This window comes from Cephus cinctus, unplaced genomic scaffold (genome assembly GCF_000341935.2).
Source record: "Cephus cinctus unplaced genomic scaffold, Ccin1 Ccin1_scaffold0847, whole genome shotgun sequence".
Classification (NCBI taxonomy): Eukaryota; Metazoa; Arthropoda; class Insecta; order Hymenoptera; family Cephidae; genus Cephus; species Cephus cinctus.
Window position 1 is genome coordinate 35,166 of NW_014333434.1, and position 17,235 is coordinate 52,400.

Consider the following 17,235-nt stretch of genomic DNA (forward strand, 5'->3'; position numbering starts at 1 on the left):
CGATCCTTGTGCATCCCTCCGCGACGATTGACGCCTGTACGAATTCCCTGCTACATCCAGAGAGATTAATTAGAACCGACCTCGGTGAGCTCTGTAAAGTTCGGCGTGACATTAATTTCTCGGTATCCTATCGTAATACCAATCTGATAAAGGGGTTGTTGGTGTTAATTTAAAAAGTTTGATAAGCTTTAAATTAAAACTCATATCACAAGGGTTGCTCCTCTCGTTTCCGGGGCGTCACGAACTCGTCGTTTCACATCTCGTACCATGATTTTTCGCGATGACCCCGTTCCCATTAGTACGATAAGTATCTTTCCCTCATCATGGAGATTTTAAAGTTACATCAGCGAACGCACGTAGACACATGCAATCTGAAATTAAGGCCATGCGGTATAGAACGGAATCACGTGGAAAGTTTGCAGGAGCGCGAGGAGGGTCTTATCCCAACGAGTTAGTGGGAGTTAGGCAGGACCTCCCCTCTCCCGCCCCGCGTCCCGTCCCTCGTCGCCCAACTAACTGGCTCAGCACCCACTTCCGTGAAAGATAACCCATCGAAGGGCAATTCGTGAGCGTAGATATTGGCCACGATCGGTGGCAATATCTCAGATTAATGATGTGTCGGGAACGTCGACCCAGTTAGATAGGGAAGCTTTTCTTTTTTCTCCTCTCCCGTCATCCCCCTTAGCTCCTTCTTCCTGCGCCAAATGTCTCCTTCGCTCGGTTTCCCCTAACTGAACTCTGCCCAAGCGGAGCAGGGGCTGCTACCGCCGTCGCCGCCGCTCCGCACGGTTCGATTCAGTTTGGTTAGGTTCGGAGTTGCCGAGTTTGCCAGAGTTCGTCGGTCAATTACGTGATTGCCTAATCGGACGCGTATGCTGCGCTGTTTTTCTTCCGAGCGAGCTGTAGCTGCTCATACCCTAGTTCCCTTATTTCATCGACATGCCAGAGAGCTAGGTACTGTAACGTATTTTCTTAACTCGATACCGATAACGTTAAACCGAGAACTATGACCTACGTCACCTTCGGCCGTCCACCCTTCGTTCGCGCATCCGCATGAAAGGGGGGCGCTAGTCAATTCTTGTTTCACCTGACGAGCCGGGATGACCTGGGAGTCGAGGTGGAAGAGTCTCGACCCCGTCAGAACGAGAGCTCTGACCGAACCTATCGGAAACGATGGTAGCTTAACGGATCCTGTCGTATTTGGAAACGCGTAAAATCGAGAAACGCAACCGTAGATGCTGATCTTTGAGGTCGCGTAAAATCAACAAACCGTCACAGATATGCACGGCCGTTCAGGCTGCTAAGTTAAGACCGAGAGGGTCGGAGGAAGCATCAGGTAAATAGTGCCGGAAACAGAGAGCAATTGATTGAGAACCTAACAGAACGACGTAACCCCCTCGGGAGGGGTTCCGCCCCTGGCGTTAACCGTACCAAAACTATATCTCCACTCGCCCTACAGCCCTTTGCCACTCTCCAGCGGGGCGCCGATGTCTCACCTGGATCTTTGTCGGGCAACTCGGTACGTCGAGACTATTTCTCCACGGCAGATTCGAGCACCTCGACCTCAACTACACAATAGCAAATCTTTCCGAGACCCTTGGCGTAGCTGATACGAATTGATCCGAAAGCGCAGCTTCTGAGCAGAGTGGCGACTCGCAGGGAACCAGAAAGCGAGAACGTTATCTGAATCGGTAGGTGGAGTCGCTTTGTGGGTCAAAAAATCACGTCACATGGAGTTTGAAGGGGGTGAGAAAGCGCGCCAGATCAGACCAGCTACCAGATCTGAACTTGATCGAGATTCAATAGCGTATCGATACGGTACAGATTTACTGTAGAGAGAGATACTAGGGTTGAAATAGCTTTAAAAATGGTTCCGATGTATCACGTAACTCAGGAGTGAGGTTTACGTGTTTTCCGACAAGTTTCTCAATGCGTTTAGAACGCCGAAGCGAAACCTCAAGAAACAGCTAACTTCAACGGGAACTCAAAAACCCGAAACTGGTTCATTCCGCAGCGTGATTCTCTCACTCTTTGCTTTCGTTTTCTGAAACTGCACGCTAAGTTACTACCAGTAGTTACAGTATCCTCGACCTGGTTTTCGAGTGGCGATCTCGTTTCGTGATCCAACCCCTACCCAAATAGAAATATAGGTATAGACGCACGGAACCCACACCCAGGTAACAGTTCAGGAGCGAACGTGCCGATTTATGTTTTGGATCATTTTGAAAATTTGTCAAATCGAGGTCCTCCTGTTTTACATATGTATAGAAAGCAATGGAGTTTGCGTTAGGGGGTAGTTTTCGCCGTGCGCTGGTCCTACGGGCGATAGACGTTTGATGTTCAATATTCGACCCTTTGCCACCTTCGCGCCCCAGCGTTTGTTACCGACTCAACGGGATTTGCCAATACTCGCGAATTCACTGGCCCGCATACGCGATTCCCTCTTTCACAAGCGTGTCCCGTGGAAATTCGTATTCGTTGGCAAATTTGATCGGCGCTCCTCGTAGCTTAAGTCGACGTGACTCCGATGGAAATTGTGTGCAGCCACCTCGTGTAGCCGGCCTCCTCGTCCCGGCGACTCGCGACCTCTTTGATGCCAACTTTCTTGGTGCTGCCGACGAAATCATTTCCCGTTCAACGATCGCGCTAACGGGAACCTTTGTACGCAATGCTCTGTATATATTGGGTGCTTCTCGATTTTGAATTTCGAGAAGCTAGGTCGTCTAAAATTCAATGGGGAATTATATTTACCGGTTTACTCGAATCAGTAAGCTTATAGTAATGCATTGAATCCGTTATACAGAAAACCAGAAGACCCGAGACGTCGAGAGGACCCAATGCTACGGGGTTTGGGAGAAAAAATTTATAAGCGATATGAATGAACAGTTAAATAATACGAGAAACGACGCGTAATAAAGTTTGAACGAGATCGTGAAATCCTCACGAAATTTCGAAAAATACGGACATCCAGGGAGAGACGGACTACCGGTCTTCCTCGTCCGAACTGGTTTTCGTTTCCTCGTGTCTCGCTCTCATTACGAAGTTCCTGGTCATCAAATTTTATTGGCTCCATTTCAGCCCGCTTTACTTCTAACTCAATATCGTAGATTCGTAGTCTCGGTTTAACTACCCACCCTCCGGTGTAGACCTACCACGACGGCGCTACCCTCTGATCCACCCTCGATTTCCGCGACCCTCCAGCAGCCAGTATTTTGTCTCATCCTATCTCCGCTTTCTCTCGAATCCTATAGCCGTGCCCTTTTCCCTCCGTCGCATCTCCGTCTAATCACGTTCTCTTGTAGCGAGGTGAAGACGGACAAGGAAACAGATAGGAAATAACAAGACGAGAGAACGAGAAAGAGAGAGACGGAGAAAACAGGACTTTGAAAGCGGCAATAATTCCGTGCTCTACGGTCGAGAACTAATTTCTCCCAGTTACGTACACGCTTCGTTCGCTTCCCTTCGCACTCTTTTATCGTCTGTAGCAAAAATTTGTTCAGGCTGCCTGATGGCGTATCAGGTTCGGATCAGGTATCGGTATGGCATGCCTGATCAGGATAACCGGATGAGGCCCAGATCCTGTCCTGATCATGCATCAGTACAATATTTATAAATGTGATCAGCCTGAAATATAGATTCTGACCAGGATCAGGCCCTCATCAGGCAATGTCACAGCTAGCCCTATTACGGAATGCCTGACTTGGCCCGCATCAGGCAATTTCATGGCAAGCCCTATTATGGAAAATCTGACTTGGCCGTAGTCAGGCGTTAGTCAGAGCTGCCGTATTAGGTGTGAAATCAGGCAACACTGAAATCGCCCTAATATGAAACTATATACATGTAATACAACCACCGCCCACCAGAGGGACAGGGATACCCGCAAGCAAAAGTGGGTCAATGAGCCGATAAGCTCCAAACTTTATAAAATTCTGAAAAAGAGACGAAGAGGCGATAAAAGCTACTAACTTACAGCACCTAGTAGTCCAATCCATCGCACTGCTTCTATATACAATTTTTTAGAATCAACAAACTAATTTATAATTTGCAGAAATTCTCCTACCCCTTGAAAGCAAGGCCTAATACGTCACACTGAATTACTCCACTACCTACGATATTTTCAAAAAATGTTACCTGTTTGTCATTTCAACGTCTATACATATGTATATCTAATGTATATCAATATCAGGCAACGGGATATAATACCAATCAGGGCATGATCAGGACCACATATGTTCCCTAATGTGGGCCCGATCAGTAGCCTGATCAGTGCCGGATCAGAAATGCCGTTACATGCCACATCAGGGTCGGAAGAGCGGCATGATCTGGGCCGGATTATCAGTTAGGGACAGCCTGATACGGCCCGGATTCCCGCCGGAATAAATTTTTGCTAGGGTTGTCGACAGCAATGGGCGACGGCTACGTCGACGTCGATTCAGAGGGACGGACTGCTGTAGCCTTGACAGCAGTGACTTCCAGACGAACGTGGAAAAACAGCGAGTCCAACTGGGTAAATTTTTTTCGTACCGGAAGTAACGGTTAGGGGATACAAGAAATAAGTTGTAAGATCCAGGAAATGAACCGTTCGACGTGGGTTCTAGGGTCGACCGAAGTTATGAAACGTAAATTTTTTGATTTTATTAAAAAACTCACCTTGTGCTGCTGAGTTTGCGTTGGTTCCGTAGCGAGCAGTTGCTTCAGGGCAGTGTGACCGTGACCATTTTGCGTGCTCGTTGCTCCAGGTGTGCTTGGAGTGCTGGGATTACTACTTGGCGTGTTAGGCGTGTGTGGCCCAGTGATGGGACTGCTGGGACTCACGCTCTCGTTAACCTTACTACCCGCGTGATGATTTTCCGTATGTCTCCGCAAGCTCCTAGCGTCACAGTACGATTTCCCGCAGCCCTCAGCCTTGCACTCGTAAGGCTTTTTGTTCCGATGTGTCAACATGTGACCATTCCTGCGGGACAGAAGGAAATATATGAAAACTGCGTAAATCCGTAAACGTGGCCGCTACAGCGATTAACGGTCTGGACGAGGAACTGAAGGGATGAACCCAACCGGAAGGAACGGGATGAAATGAAATTTGGCGATGGTTTTGCATTGGTCGTCTTGTGACTCTCTGTTTATTCGACGAGCGATTTGGCCGACACGAAAACCAACCATCCGGGACGAACGTCGTCGCCTTTGTCGGCCAACGCTCATATAAATTCAACCCCTGGCTAACGGCGGTCACGTGAACGCACTCCGAACAATGCCAAGAGTTCACGAATTTGGCATGCACCAGCCCGCTGCAACCCTGTTCAGTGAACTCTGCCGAATCGCGCGGAATCTATCTGTCTGTCCATCGGCAATCTATTCGCTCAGGAAATCCTGATACAGTGAATTCCTCTCCATGCGTTCACAAATCCATTTAGATTCTCATTCCGCGTGATTCCCGTCGTAGCCGATATACCGAGACTTTATAGCAGCTATTCAAAAAAACACGCACTCCTCGTACGCGTATCGCCGTAAAGGTAACGCATCGTAGAAAGTGGTTTCAGGATGAAATGAAATATTTTTTTTTTTTTCAAAATTCTCATTTCAATTTTACTCAGATCTTCTTTTTTATTGGATAATAAATGAAAGATCCGATACAGTATTATTTTTTTAATATTATACCGCACCTTTGCAAATTTACCAAAATGGCTGTGATGCGTTTAAAAAAAAAAAAGAAATTTGGCTCTTTCGCTGGAAAACCGTCGTTAAACGGAACATGGGATTTCGTCCAGTACAATATAGGATCGAATCTGAGTTTTAGCAACGATAAAAGCAGACTTATGAGTACGCGTGGTAAACTGCACAATAATAATATTGTCCTTCAGTAACAATCCGCAAGTTTGATGGTATTAAACGAGCTACAAAGCTACGTCCCAGTATGGCGATCTTGCTGGGACGGAGGTAGAACTCGTATATCGGTTCCAGTAAATTTTAACAACTCGCGGCCGAAGAGTTTTATAGTCTGCCAATACGAACGATTTCCCACTCGTTCTCGAGTGAGTGAAAGCGAGAGAGAATGAGAGTTAAAAAGACACATAGAAGGGGTAACAGAGGGGAGACGAAGCGATGCCGCTCGTTGCTCGTAAAGTTACTCTGCCGCCATCCGGAATGGGTTTAATTTGTAAAAGCTAATTTGCTGAACTTTTAACGTACCTACGTACCGCCCGAATTATGCTTCCGACTGGCCGGAAGGCGGAAAGGGACTCGAAGGTGGGTAAAGAAGTGAAGTAGAGAACCTGGGGAGGTGAAGCAGGAAAAGAAGTAGAAGACTGGCGATACCAGGTTCAGTAAAGTCGAGAGGCTGTGCCCGCGGAGAGTTAAAATCACGTAGGGGTTGGTACTGCGAGAGAGGCGGGGCTGGAGATTTAACTTGCACTAATTATCGACTAAGAACAGACTTTACACGAATCAACTCGAAAGAGATCTTTAGCGTGAGCTTGCTCTTGGTCGGAGCTTAAGAATTAAATTGTAACAAGCCAAATGTATGATGCACGGTACGTGCCATTAGGGTTTGTTTGGTGGTACTGGGTTAGGGGATGTGAAAAAATAAAAAAGTCATGAGAAATAATTAATGAAAGCGGTTGAAGAGAGAGAAAGAGATATACATTGGTGCATGAAAGAACCAGTACTTAAGTACAATGGCGGGTAGTAGTCGGTAGTACGTGCCCTGGTGGCGGAAGCTCAAAGTCAACTTCTGCGAATGAGTCTTTAACGTCCTGCCACGTAGAATGACCATCGAAGTAGAATGGAATCTTGGGAAACGAGAGAGATCCGCGTGCAGCGCCAGCTTCGCGAGAAACGGTTCAATTTAATGGAGTCGTTTGGACAGACGGAAGGACAGCGAGCCAGTCTTGAAACGATTATTGCCATTACGAGCCTCTTACTTTTCACGATAGAAGAAGGAAAGGAGAGTTTCCCTCGTGGATGATAGGTTTTCACGGGACTCTTGCCGATCCACGGGGAGCACTTCTTAATGAGCCATTTCGAGGCGAGCAATTCAGGCATTGAAAAGTTTCTCAAGGAATTCACGCGATCCCCCTTTTTTTTATGATACAATTTTTGTATACCAAAAAAGTTACATCCTAATTGACGACTTGTCTTCGATTTTCAATGGGATACTAAGAGACAGAAGAAGAAACAACGTATGGGTCGAACGAGCTTGCCCGGATTCCCCGACAATGAGGAAAGACTAAAGAAGACGGTTGTGCTCGGGATTTGGAGATCTGCCTTTGAAGAAAACACAAGGACTCTGGCCGTCGAACCGAGCATCCGAGTCAGCCGTCTAGGCAACCAGCAAGAGAACCAACCTCTGCGCCGCTATTGATTCTCTTTTATTCCTTTTCCCATTCCCAGAAAGAATTGAATCCTTAGTCCCCATAGTACGCTTCCCTGAGCTCGCCACCTGCTATTCTCTCCAACTTCCATTCGTGTCTCGGGTCATTGTAAAGCCGAGCGACGCTAGCACGACCAACTTATCTCGCTCGAGTTTTCTCGAATTCCAATAACACTAAAACTTCTGGGTTTCCATATATTATTTTTCCTCCTTCCATTCCTTTATCGTAGGTTCATGCTTTTTTTTACTTCCATTCCTCGTCCTTTTCAAAACTTCAAGCCTATGTCTCGTTCGTCATTAATCGATGCACCAAGCCACGCTCTATACCATTACGTCGTACCATTTTCTTTAAAAGACCGTTTTCAAAGCTAAACTCGATGCGTGCTGATTGTACGATACATACGATGGTATAATGTCGAGATGATGAGGAGAGAGCACGTGAAGTGTGCGCATGCAAATAATGTTCAGTCCTTCAAGAAAAAAAGCACAGAGCGAAGTGGCAGGGGCTTCGGCGTGCGTACATAAAAAAGGGGATCTATGAGTTTCTATACCGACGTGGATAAACGACCAAGAGAGGATTGAAGTGGATTGCTGTGGATACACGTATGAAGGAGACCTTTAATAATTACGGAGATGGGGTTAACTCACAAGTGGTCCTGCCGCTTGAACGCCTTGCCGCACATCGTGCAGACGTACTTCCGTTCGTCGCTGTGCGTCAGCTTGTGCTTCGTGAGCGCCGATGCGTTGTTGAACACTTTGCCGCACACCTGCAAGTCAGAAATTTTCACGAAAATTAGGAATTAATCGTGAATCCTGTCTGGTTGTTTTTTTTTTTTTTCTAGAAATTCGGACGTAACGATGTCATTATGTAAACGGAATTTGGTCAGAATGTAAATCGAGCACCAGGATACGAGGCCTATGAATTCCCTCTGGTGCCAATGATTTGCAACTCGATTTGGCAGAGGGCATTCGCAACCTGAAGTCCCAGGGTCGTCAATTAAATCGTCTGGCAATTTTCAATTAGCATACATAGCTCTCGTGATTCCCGTAAGCATTTTACGACGATTAGAGAGTCAATGTTTATTACGAGCGAGGACATCCGTACAGAAAAGCCATGTATATGAAAAATATATGTATTTAAAAGTATATATATATATGTGTCCAATATAAAAATATAATTCAATATATATATAAAATCATATACGATTCAATTAGCCGGGGAATTTTTGGTCGTAATTATTATCGAAATAGCGCTGCTGGTTTTTTTATCGAAATAAATTCAGCTGGTAACAGTGTTTGTCGCTTATGTAGGAATTATAACGTATAATCCACGTTGCGTAAGTCTACGTTTTGTTGGTCTATCAACTTTTTAGTATCGGAGCAGGTACTGTAGCTACAGTGCCTACGCCACTTTACCTGTAAACGCATGCGGTATGACTGACATTATGGCAATGCTGTACCAGTTTAATTTCATCATTCAAATTTCACTTGTATGATTGTCAAGAATTTCATATTATCCCATAGAGTCGAATTATTACAACGCGACGAATCCTCGTGTAATCACTCGTGCGATCGTAGTTTTAAAGTTTCCCTTGATGCACGCTATTCTGAATAAGTCAAACCGCTGTATAGACTCTTTGATGTCTGAAAGTCTTTTCGAAGTTTGCTATATAGAGTATACATGGAATACCTTTCCTCCTGAATGAATTTCCTCGCGGATTAATTATCCGCACGCGGTTCGCTTGCTGTCAAAGTGAACCCTAGAAGCAAAGCCGTGTCTACAGAGCACACAGTATAAATATATAACATGTCAGCTACCAATGGCTAAGTAAGATATCGAGTGCAGCCATTCAATTCTCTATGCGATAAACGCTAATAATTTTCGATTACGGAAACAGGAATTTCTTGTATCGATGAACAAATCGAACTTTGCTTGGTTTTCATACACGTTGCATAGCTGCACCGAGCTTCAGTTTATTATACGTTGGTGGCGTCTCAACTATTTCAAGGAGATGGGAATCCTGCCACTGGATAACGGAGAGACCTTCGAAACGAGGAACGAGGAACATTGTTCCATTAGTTCAGGAAAGGGATGGTAGTAGCCAGAAAGAGAGGGGGTGGATGGTTCCACTGGTTGAATGGCGAATTCAGATTTGCAGAATGTGCAAACTCTCGGAGTCGTGGCAGATCCAGAGTGGGGATGCGTTGGGAGTTTTAGAGAGAGAGAGACAATGATAAGTATTAACGAGAGTATATCCGGGGTGAGAGAAGGATGCATAAGAGGGTGTGTATAGATATAAACTGCATGAGAGAGGGTTGATGATTGTGTCCTTACTTGCTAATTCAATAGTGGATAATAACCACAATCGTATACGCGTATAACGTCGAGGATTCCCGTTCGTATTAAGTACTAGTATGGGTTAAGGAATGTCACGATGCATAAGAGAGAGAGAGAGAGAGAGAGAGAGAGAGAGAGAGAGAGAGAGAGAGAGAGAGAGAGAGAGAGAGCGAGAGAGAGAGAGAGAGGATACTGCGCGCTCCGTACGCTGCAGGTGGTGCATCCGTATAGCTGTAATTACAAGGCACGATCTTATGATCTCTGAGCATTGGATTCAGAGTTCGCTTCCAGGCAAGGATGAGGGTGAGTGGGATGAGATCGAGGACGAGGCGAACTACGTCGAGGACGTCAACAATGACGCTGACGAGCACAGGCGTACCTACGCTAAGCATTATTACCGTCGGGTAATCGACGTATCGGCGTAAATGGAAATTAATTTTGCGGGCACCTGAACCCGATGCCCTTAGGAAACACGTGCATTGTGACGCAGGATGCATCGTTATCGGAAACGTCTTGCATTATCAGCGACATTCCCATCGCGATACAATACGCATGGATCCGATTCCTCTGATTTAAGATAATCGTAAACAACTGTCATCTTTGCTAATTCGCCGATACAGACCAATCGTTATCACTTATCACCGAACAGGTATCAGCTGATATACGCATCAAATGCTTTTATCAATATCTATTACGCGTTGATGGATCTAGAGGTGTCTTAAACGTAACAGCAGGTGCTGTCTGACGTGGACGACCACAGGCTCTCGCCCTATTGAAAATACTGGTTAATAAGAACAGAAATTAAGGATGAAAAGAATATTTGTATTATGGGAAAATTCATAAAATATATATACATAGCTATAATGAGAGGTGAATATTAAAGGATTAAGGTAGCGGCAGAGTGATAGAGACAAACGTAATATTGGGTGGATACTTCATGGAGCCAGTTTGGATCATCAGAGTGGTCCAGAGATCAGTAGAGAGATAAGAGGCAGAATGCAGAGTGGCTTAGCGAAAGAGCTCAGAAGGACCCTGCTGCTTAAGGGTGAGTGTGGGTCGCACGTTTCTGCTTCCAAGCAGAAATTCTAATTTGCGTAGCTTAATGCCCAAGGAGCTCCAGATGCATGAATGCCAATGGAGGAGTTTCAATTTACGCGAAACGTATCCCAGCGAACACCCTCCCCCCCTTTCCCACTCCTTCTTCACCTCCTCCCAACCACTGTAGTTCGGTACTGCCTGTATCCAAAACTCCTCTCTATGTCCCACGAATGGCGCGCCCCGTTTCATCCCTCATGCCTTTGACAGCTATAACTACTACGGAACACCCAACGCCCTCTAAGTACAGCGCCATCACTCGGAAGCTAAATAAACATCATTACTCCATCCCTTAGCTGGATGGTTGTCATCATCCCACCTAGAGACTCCGAGCGTTTTCTCTGCCTCCCCTACTCCGTATTTTCCAAACTGAATACGTAATTTGTCCATGGATATCTATCATTGACGCTACCGTGAAAACGGTTGATTTCCATTGAGCGACTCGGCTAAACCAGCCTTGTAAATTTACGTTCGCTGTAGACTGGTCCTTATCCAACTAGGACGAAGTGTGACGTCACCTACCGCGCAGTAGGTATCTAGGCAACTAACTCCAAAGTCTAGTTAATTAACGAACAGTGTTGTCGTCGCGTTGGAAACGCAGTTAAGGCTACGTCCAAGGATCAGAAGTGAATACGCGAAGTTAAGATAGAGATAAGAAACGGATCGCACAGCGTGATTACAGTGCAAGAGTGAGTGGTGATAATTTTGTCTATTTTATTTTTCTTCAAGTTTTTTACACCCGTCGCGACGCTTACCGACGTCTCCATAACCCAAGGATACCACGAGTACCGCCAACCCGATTCTCTACTCCTACAGTCAATTAATTAACTTAACGACCCGACCGTTGTGATTGCTTTGATCGTACATCACAATAAAGATTAGAGAAGAGATACATTCGCGCTGCGGAGTAAAGGATGCCGTATCCACCCTGTGTACTCTTGGAAAAGAATGAACGTGCACTTCCGTCGCGAGCGAGATAAATGGAGTAAGAGAGTTTAAACTTCAAACGAAGAAAAGTATATAGCGTGTGGATGGGAAAGAGGAAAAGAAAAAAAAAAAAAAAAAAGATTAAGGGAAGAGAGCCAAGATGAGATACCATTGAAGGGATTGAAACTAGAGGCGACCAAGTACAGTCGCGACCAAGGATTACTGTATACGGATGCTGTCGTTAGAAAGGACGGCAGGATACCATCGGGTCGTTCCGGTGTCAGGTCACAAGATTAGAGATCGAGTCGCTGCGAATTTGCCGAGGGGCGCGTCGCGGCAGGAGGAAGGAGGTTAATTCCTCGCTAACTTGATACATTGACGAGGCTTGTCAACAAGTCGGGCAGGCCATCATTTAATTACGGAACAAGGCCGAGGGTGGCTCCTTCCGTTCGGGATGAAGGAGACGGGCGAAGGGAGCGAGTGCACAGAGAGGACGGGAATGGTGAGGGGTTTTGGTAACTCCTAAACATTGCTGAAGGGCTCGGGAACGCCTGGTATTGCGTATGTCTGTAACATCAGGGGATGCCTGTGTTCGCCCGGTGCGCTCAGGACTCGCAGACTGAATATTCAGCAGCCTTTCTGCGTTACACACATGTGTCCCGGCGCTTTGCCCAAGGCTGGTGCTCTGTTCTTGGTATATAGATATACTTGGTATATGGGCACGCGGCTGTACACGCCTCACGAATAGGAATGTATGGGTATACGAGAAGAGAGCGTACACAGAAATGGGTATATATAGACACCGAGATGTACACGTTTCCAGGGAAGCTTTGGCCTTGCTGAAGCTCTTCCTTAAAGCGGGTCATCGTTGCGACCCTTGAATTTCGTGGGTGTGTACGTGAGTGCGTCTATTGGTCCTCCATCTCCTGCACTCACATGTATGAATTTAAATTGGCCCAGTCCAGCTGGAGTGGTTGCTTTTGCAAATTGCAATGGGGAAGGAGTCTCGAGAGGATGACGAGTGAATACAAATCCTATTTGAGAAATTTTTAAATTTCATCTCTAAAATTCTGAATCGATTTCTATCTTTGGCATCTATATTTTTTAGTGTACATACATATATATTTTCATGTACAAGGTTACTTCACAGGAAACGCATCAGCTGAAATTGGTCGTGAATTTATGATTTCATGAATCAGAGCAGAGTGGCATCGTTGGAGAAATGAAAGTTAACGTCATTGCTAAGATCATGAATTCTTTAAAAAGGCCAAATTGCCTCGATTAACAGAATTTTCCAATCGCGTCCGACGCTGATGCATTTGCCGTGAATACCCCTTTGTACTCCTATCTGCCACCATTTATTTATTACATATTATAGATTCTTCAGTGAGTCAACGGCTTTCTCTTCCGATTTTTCTAGTGTTGCGATCCAAACCAGATCAACGACAGGGGCAAATGTCAAGGTAACAAAAAAAAGAACTATCCCAAGTGAACTCCGATAGAGTCAAAGTCTCGTGTGACCAATCTCAAGAAGATAATTATGATCTAATGAAAATATTGTGGAGTACTGACCTGACACTGCTGAGGTCCTTGCCGATTCGGCGAGGACGCCTTAGGCCTCGGTTTCTTCACGCCAAGTTTTCCAGGATCGCTGGTACCCGTCCTCGACTCCTCGCTGCTCCCTGAAAGCAGCGCAAAGAATAATCATGAATGAGACGCGTGGATCTGATCCTGACAAAAAGGGTTGCGCCGAACGTCGATTCGAGTTGCCGAGGGATTTGGGACGCCGTTGCTTATAGGTTAGGTTGGGTGAGGCACTGTCAGGCGCGAACGGTCATCAGTCAGAGGAAAGTTGCCGGCGCGTAATGAGGAAACGACGATCACGAGGACGAGGTAGAGGAAGACTAGGACGGCATCGCTGGAATAAGTTCCCACCGTGCAACCACCTACAGGACCTTCATATATATCTATATATATGCACATACATAAGTGTATATATAAGGCAGACGGTATCTTGCGTGGCAAAACCCATCCGAGATTTGGCCTGGGCTCTACTCTTGTCTGACCGAGGGTTTCGAGACTTCAACTTATAGAAGATTGATTATCGGAGGCATTTCTTGTCCGCTCGCGGAAGCCGTGCCAGAGACTCCTTAATGGCCGATTGCCCTGCTGTCAACAGCGATTTAGGCCACGGCTTGGGAAAATAATCTTGGCCAGGCGAAACACCCGAGGATAACGTATACGAGAAATCTTTTCATAATGAGTATCGCTGGCAAGTCTATAAGAATGTCTTCGTCGAAACCAGCTGTGTAAAGGTAAGTTAAGATTTGCACGTTAAACAGGCGACACGTAAAATAAGCGAAAGGACCGTTATCGGGGCGATACAGAATTATCCGTAGAGTGACGAGGGATTGCCTGGTGGTTTCCCATCAGAAAGTTCCATCCTTCAGGAGGGATAGTCGTTTACAAAGCAAACTTTCTCGCAAGTACGTATAGCGTACCTAGTAACTAGAGTATCAAGCCAGACAGGTACCAACCAGTAGGTATGGATATAGGTATAGTACGTGCTATAGGCGAGACCGCTTACAGTTAAAGGCAATAAACAGTGTATTCGGCTAGTTAAAAGCTACTTTATAAACGGACATGAAACGTGATGCGACATATTGCTGCTCCGGAGCAACTCTCGGTGATCATCTTTCCACGTCTGGTGGGGTCGACTAATTAATTACCACATCCGGTAGGTTACAGCTAGACAGAGCTTTGCATCAGAGGAGAAGCCGCGCCTGGTGCTTTGTTTTCACGTCACGGTTTCCGCCACTAGGTATAAGGGAAGATGTGTGTACACCCCTTCGCTATCTATCTCTACGCAGTATATATATTTTATATATATATATATATACATATATAGATACATAAGGAGAAGAACGAAGACTGCAGTTACGGATTTCTTGACAATAATAGAGTACTCTTATACTGTAGCAATATGATATTGAACTTCTGATAAAGAAAGAAAGAAAAAAAAGCTGGTCATTCTTTGTTATAGAATTTACCGATCCGTAAAGTCATCGTTAATTGCGGCGTAACTTCTTAAGACTCCAAAGGCATAGATCACTTCTCTTTGCTCGTGGAATGTGTATGTACTACGTATATATATTTTCAGAGCTTCCTCTAGCGGAAAGTGCAGGAGGAAGACTCTTGTTCTCTGTCTCACTCCCTCCCGTGCAATCCATACCGTATATAAAATTCAGCCTCCCGCCGCTTCTATCTTCTACGACTTCCCGTTGAGAAATACTGAAAATAAAGGGATGAAAATAAAAGCGCACGGATTTTCTCTGACCGAACTTAAATATACGTACCATCTATTACGTTCTGCCTTGGAACGATACGTATACGCGTATGCGCTACCTTGAAGATCGTATACGTGTAACGTCTGCGAATCGCGACGAGAGTCAAAGCGAAGAACTAAGGCATATCGTGTTGAGTTAACGAGTGGCTGTTTGTACGGGAAGGGCGGCAGATACGCCCTAAATTTAATACTCCGGTAAACAGACAATATTTAATGAACGCTGATTAAAGGAACACAAACAGGAATTATAAATTGGATAACGGCGCGGCAGACGTAAATCAAAATACAAAGTGTATAATCAAGTGGTATAAAAAAAAAAAAAGAAAAGATAGCAAGAATAAAAAAATTTTTTATTTCTATAAATATAACATATACAATACATTGCAAATTCTCGCGATATGGATCGTTCGAGTGCAGTGTCTCTGACGCGAGTTAGTATAATCAGGATATGGGAAAAATATTGGCAATTCTCTAATTTCAGTATTTTTTCGTAAGGATGACGTCGCCATTCGAATTTTGAAGACGGTACGTTTATGACTCTATTTGCCTATCAGGAAGCTCGCAGGATGCACCGCGCAAACGGCGCGCTTAATAAAGTGTACTTAAACGAGATGAAGCAACGGTGCGATTAACTACGCTCATCCCACGTCCGAAGATCTACTACCCTGGACCACTGTAATTGCGTTTCGGCTCTTCCCGTTCGCTTCTTGGAGATTCGAATGCCTTTTGCGAAACCAGGATAAATCTGCCTGCTCTCGCCAGACGCCATAGCCCATCCCAGTGTTAATCATTCTCGTTCCGTTTCGCGCATATACGTGGCACGGTATATACTTATATACAGATACACGTTACTCCCTCGAATTCAGGGCAATTCGTAAGCTCGCGTTATATAATCTATTAATAATAACAGTATAGATAAAATACGAAGGATATTATAGTATTTGAGTTTTACGATAATTGACAATCGTAAACGCCGTTACAATGAAATTGCGTAAGTGGCCTGTTTCCATTTCTCTTTCACGTTACTCCTCTTTTTATCGTCTTTTTCTTATGACTTACGTTTACACATGGTTGGAACTTCATAGTGACTTTTAAATAGGGAATTGCGAGGCTTATCGAGTTATATCGTTTTTCGTTATCTATTTTCTAAAATACTTTTTCTCCCTTCTTTACCCGTTTCTCTCTATACCCTGAAAAAACATTCGATATACCGCAGGTCGTTATCGCTTCGCTGCAGTAACGAAGCAAAACTTTTAGAACGTTCCTCCAGTAACTGGTACCCACGCACTACTCTTGTGACCTATATTCCTGTAGCTTTTCACGGAACAACCCACTATGTCGACTACCTTGACCCGTCGTTCCAGATTCCTATATACGGACTGAACGTGCGAGAGCGAGAAGGACGGAAAAGATGGATAGAACCATACCGAGTGCAGCACAGTATTACGCGCTGATGGTAGGCATGGGGCGAGAGAGAGAGAGAGAGAGAGAGAGAGAGAGAGAGAGAGAGAGAGAGAGATTTGCAGAGAATAGGTAATTTCGGTGTGTAATTATCCGCGCAGATAATGCCTTGATTGGTAACAGGAATTAGCGGTGAAATCTAATTATCCGGCATTATCATTAAATCTGTTCACCGAAGCACAATGCCTCTTTTCGATTGGCACGATTCACTATAAAATCGTTGGCCGATCGATTAACGTTAATCCATAAGCGCAATATTGCACTTGCAAATTAGCCGGTATACGCGAAATGCATAAACATACATGCACCAGGGTATAAAGATGAGTCTTGCAGCTGCACGATGTATTCCCTCGAGTGACGATACGCGTATACGATAAAAAATGTTTGTTCGCACTTGTGAACTTTCGCTAAAAAAAAAATTGCACCAGTCGCAATTTCACGATAGTCTTGTTCCCATCCAAATGATTGTTTACTCGTGTTAATAAAAGATCGCGATCGATTTTCTCGTATAATGACGTGTGTCATAGGGCGACCGGGTTCGTCGATATTGGTACAGTCGGTGGAAGAGTCATACAGATTCGTGTCCATGCTCAGCCAGGTACACACAGTGCATCAGAAGCGGCCGATAACGTGTATGGACCTATAGGGTGTAGTGGTCTCGAGTGGGTCACCATGCTGTAGCTTTGATGCTTTCTGGATACA

At 45.1% G+C, this 17,235-nt stretch overlaps 1 protein-coding gene across 1 annotated transcript in view; it reads right to left on the minus strand.

The window, feature by feature from the left end:
- LOC107270878 (sal-like protein 1) overlaps positions 1-17,235 on the minus strand; it is a gene marked incomplete at its 3' end in the record, with an annotated part of 232,313 nt that overhangs the window by 13,129 nt on the left and 201,949 nt on the right. Inside the window, 3 exon segments of the mRNA XM_015746300.2 lie at positions 4,651-4,954; positions 8,015-8,133; positions 13,299-13,408. Coding sequence (XP_015601786.1) covers positions 4,651-4,954; positions 8,015-8,133; positions 13,299-13,408 — 533 coding nt within the window.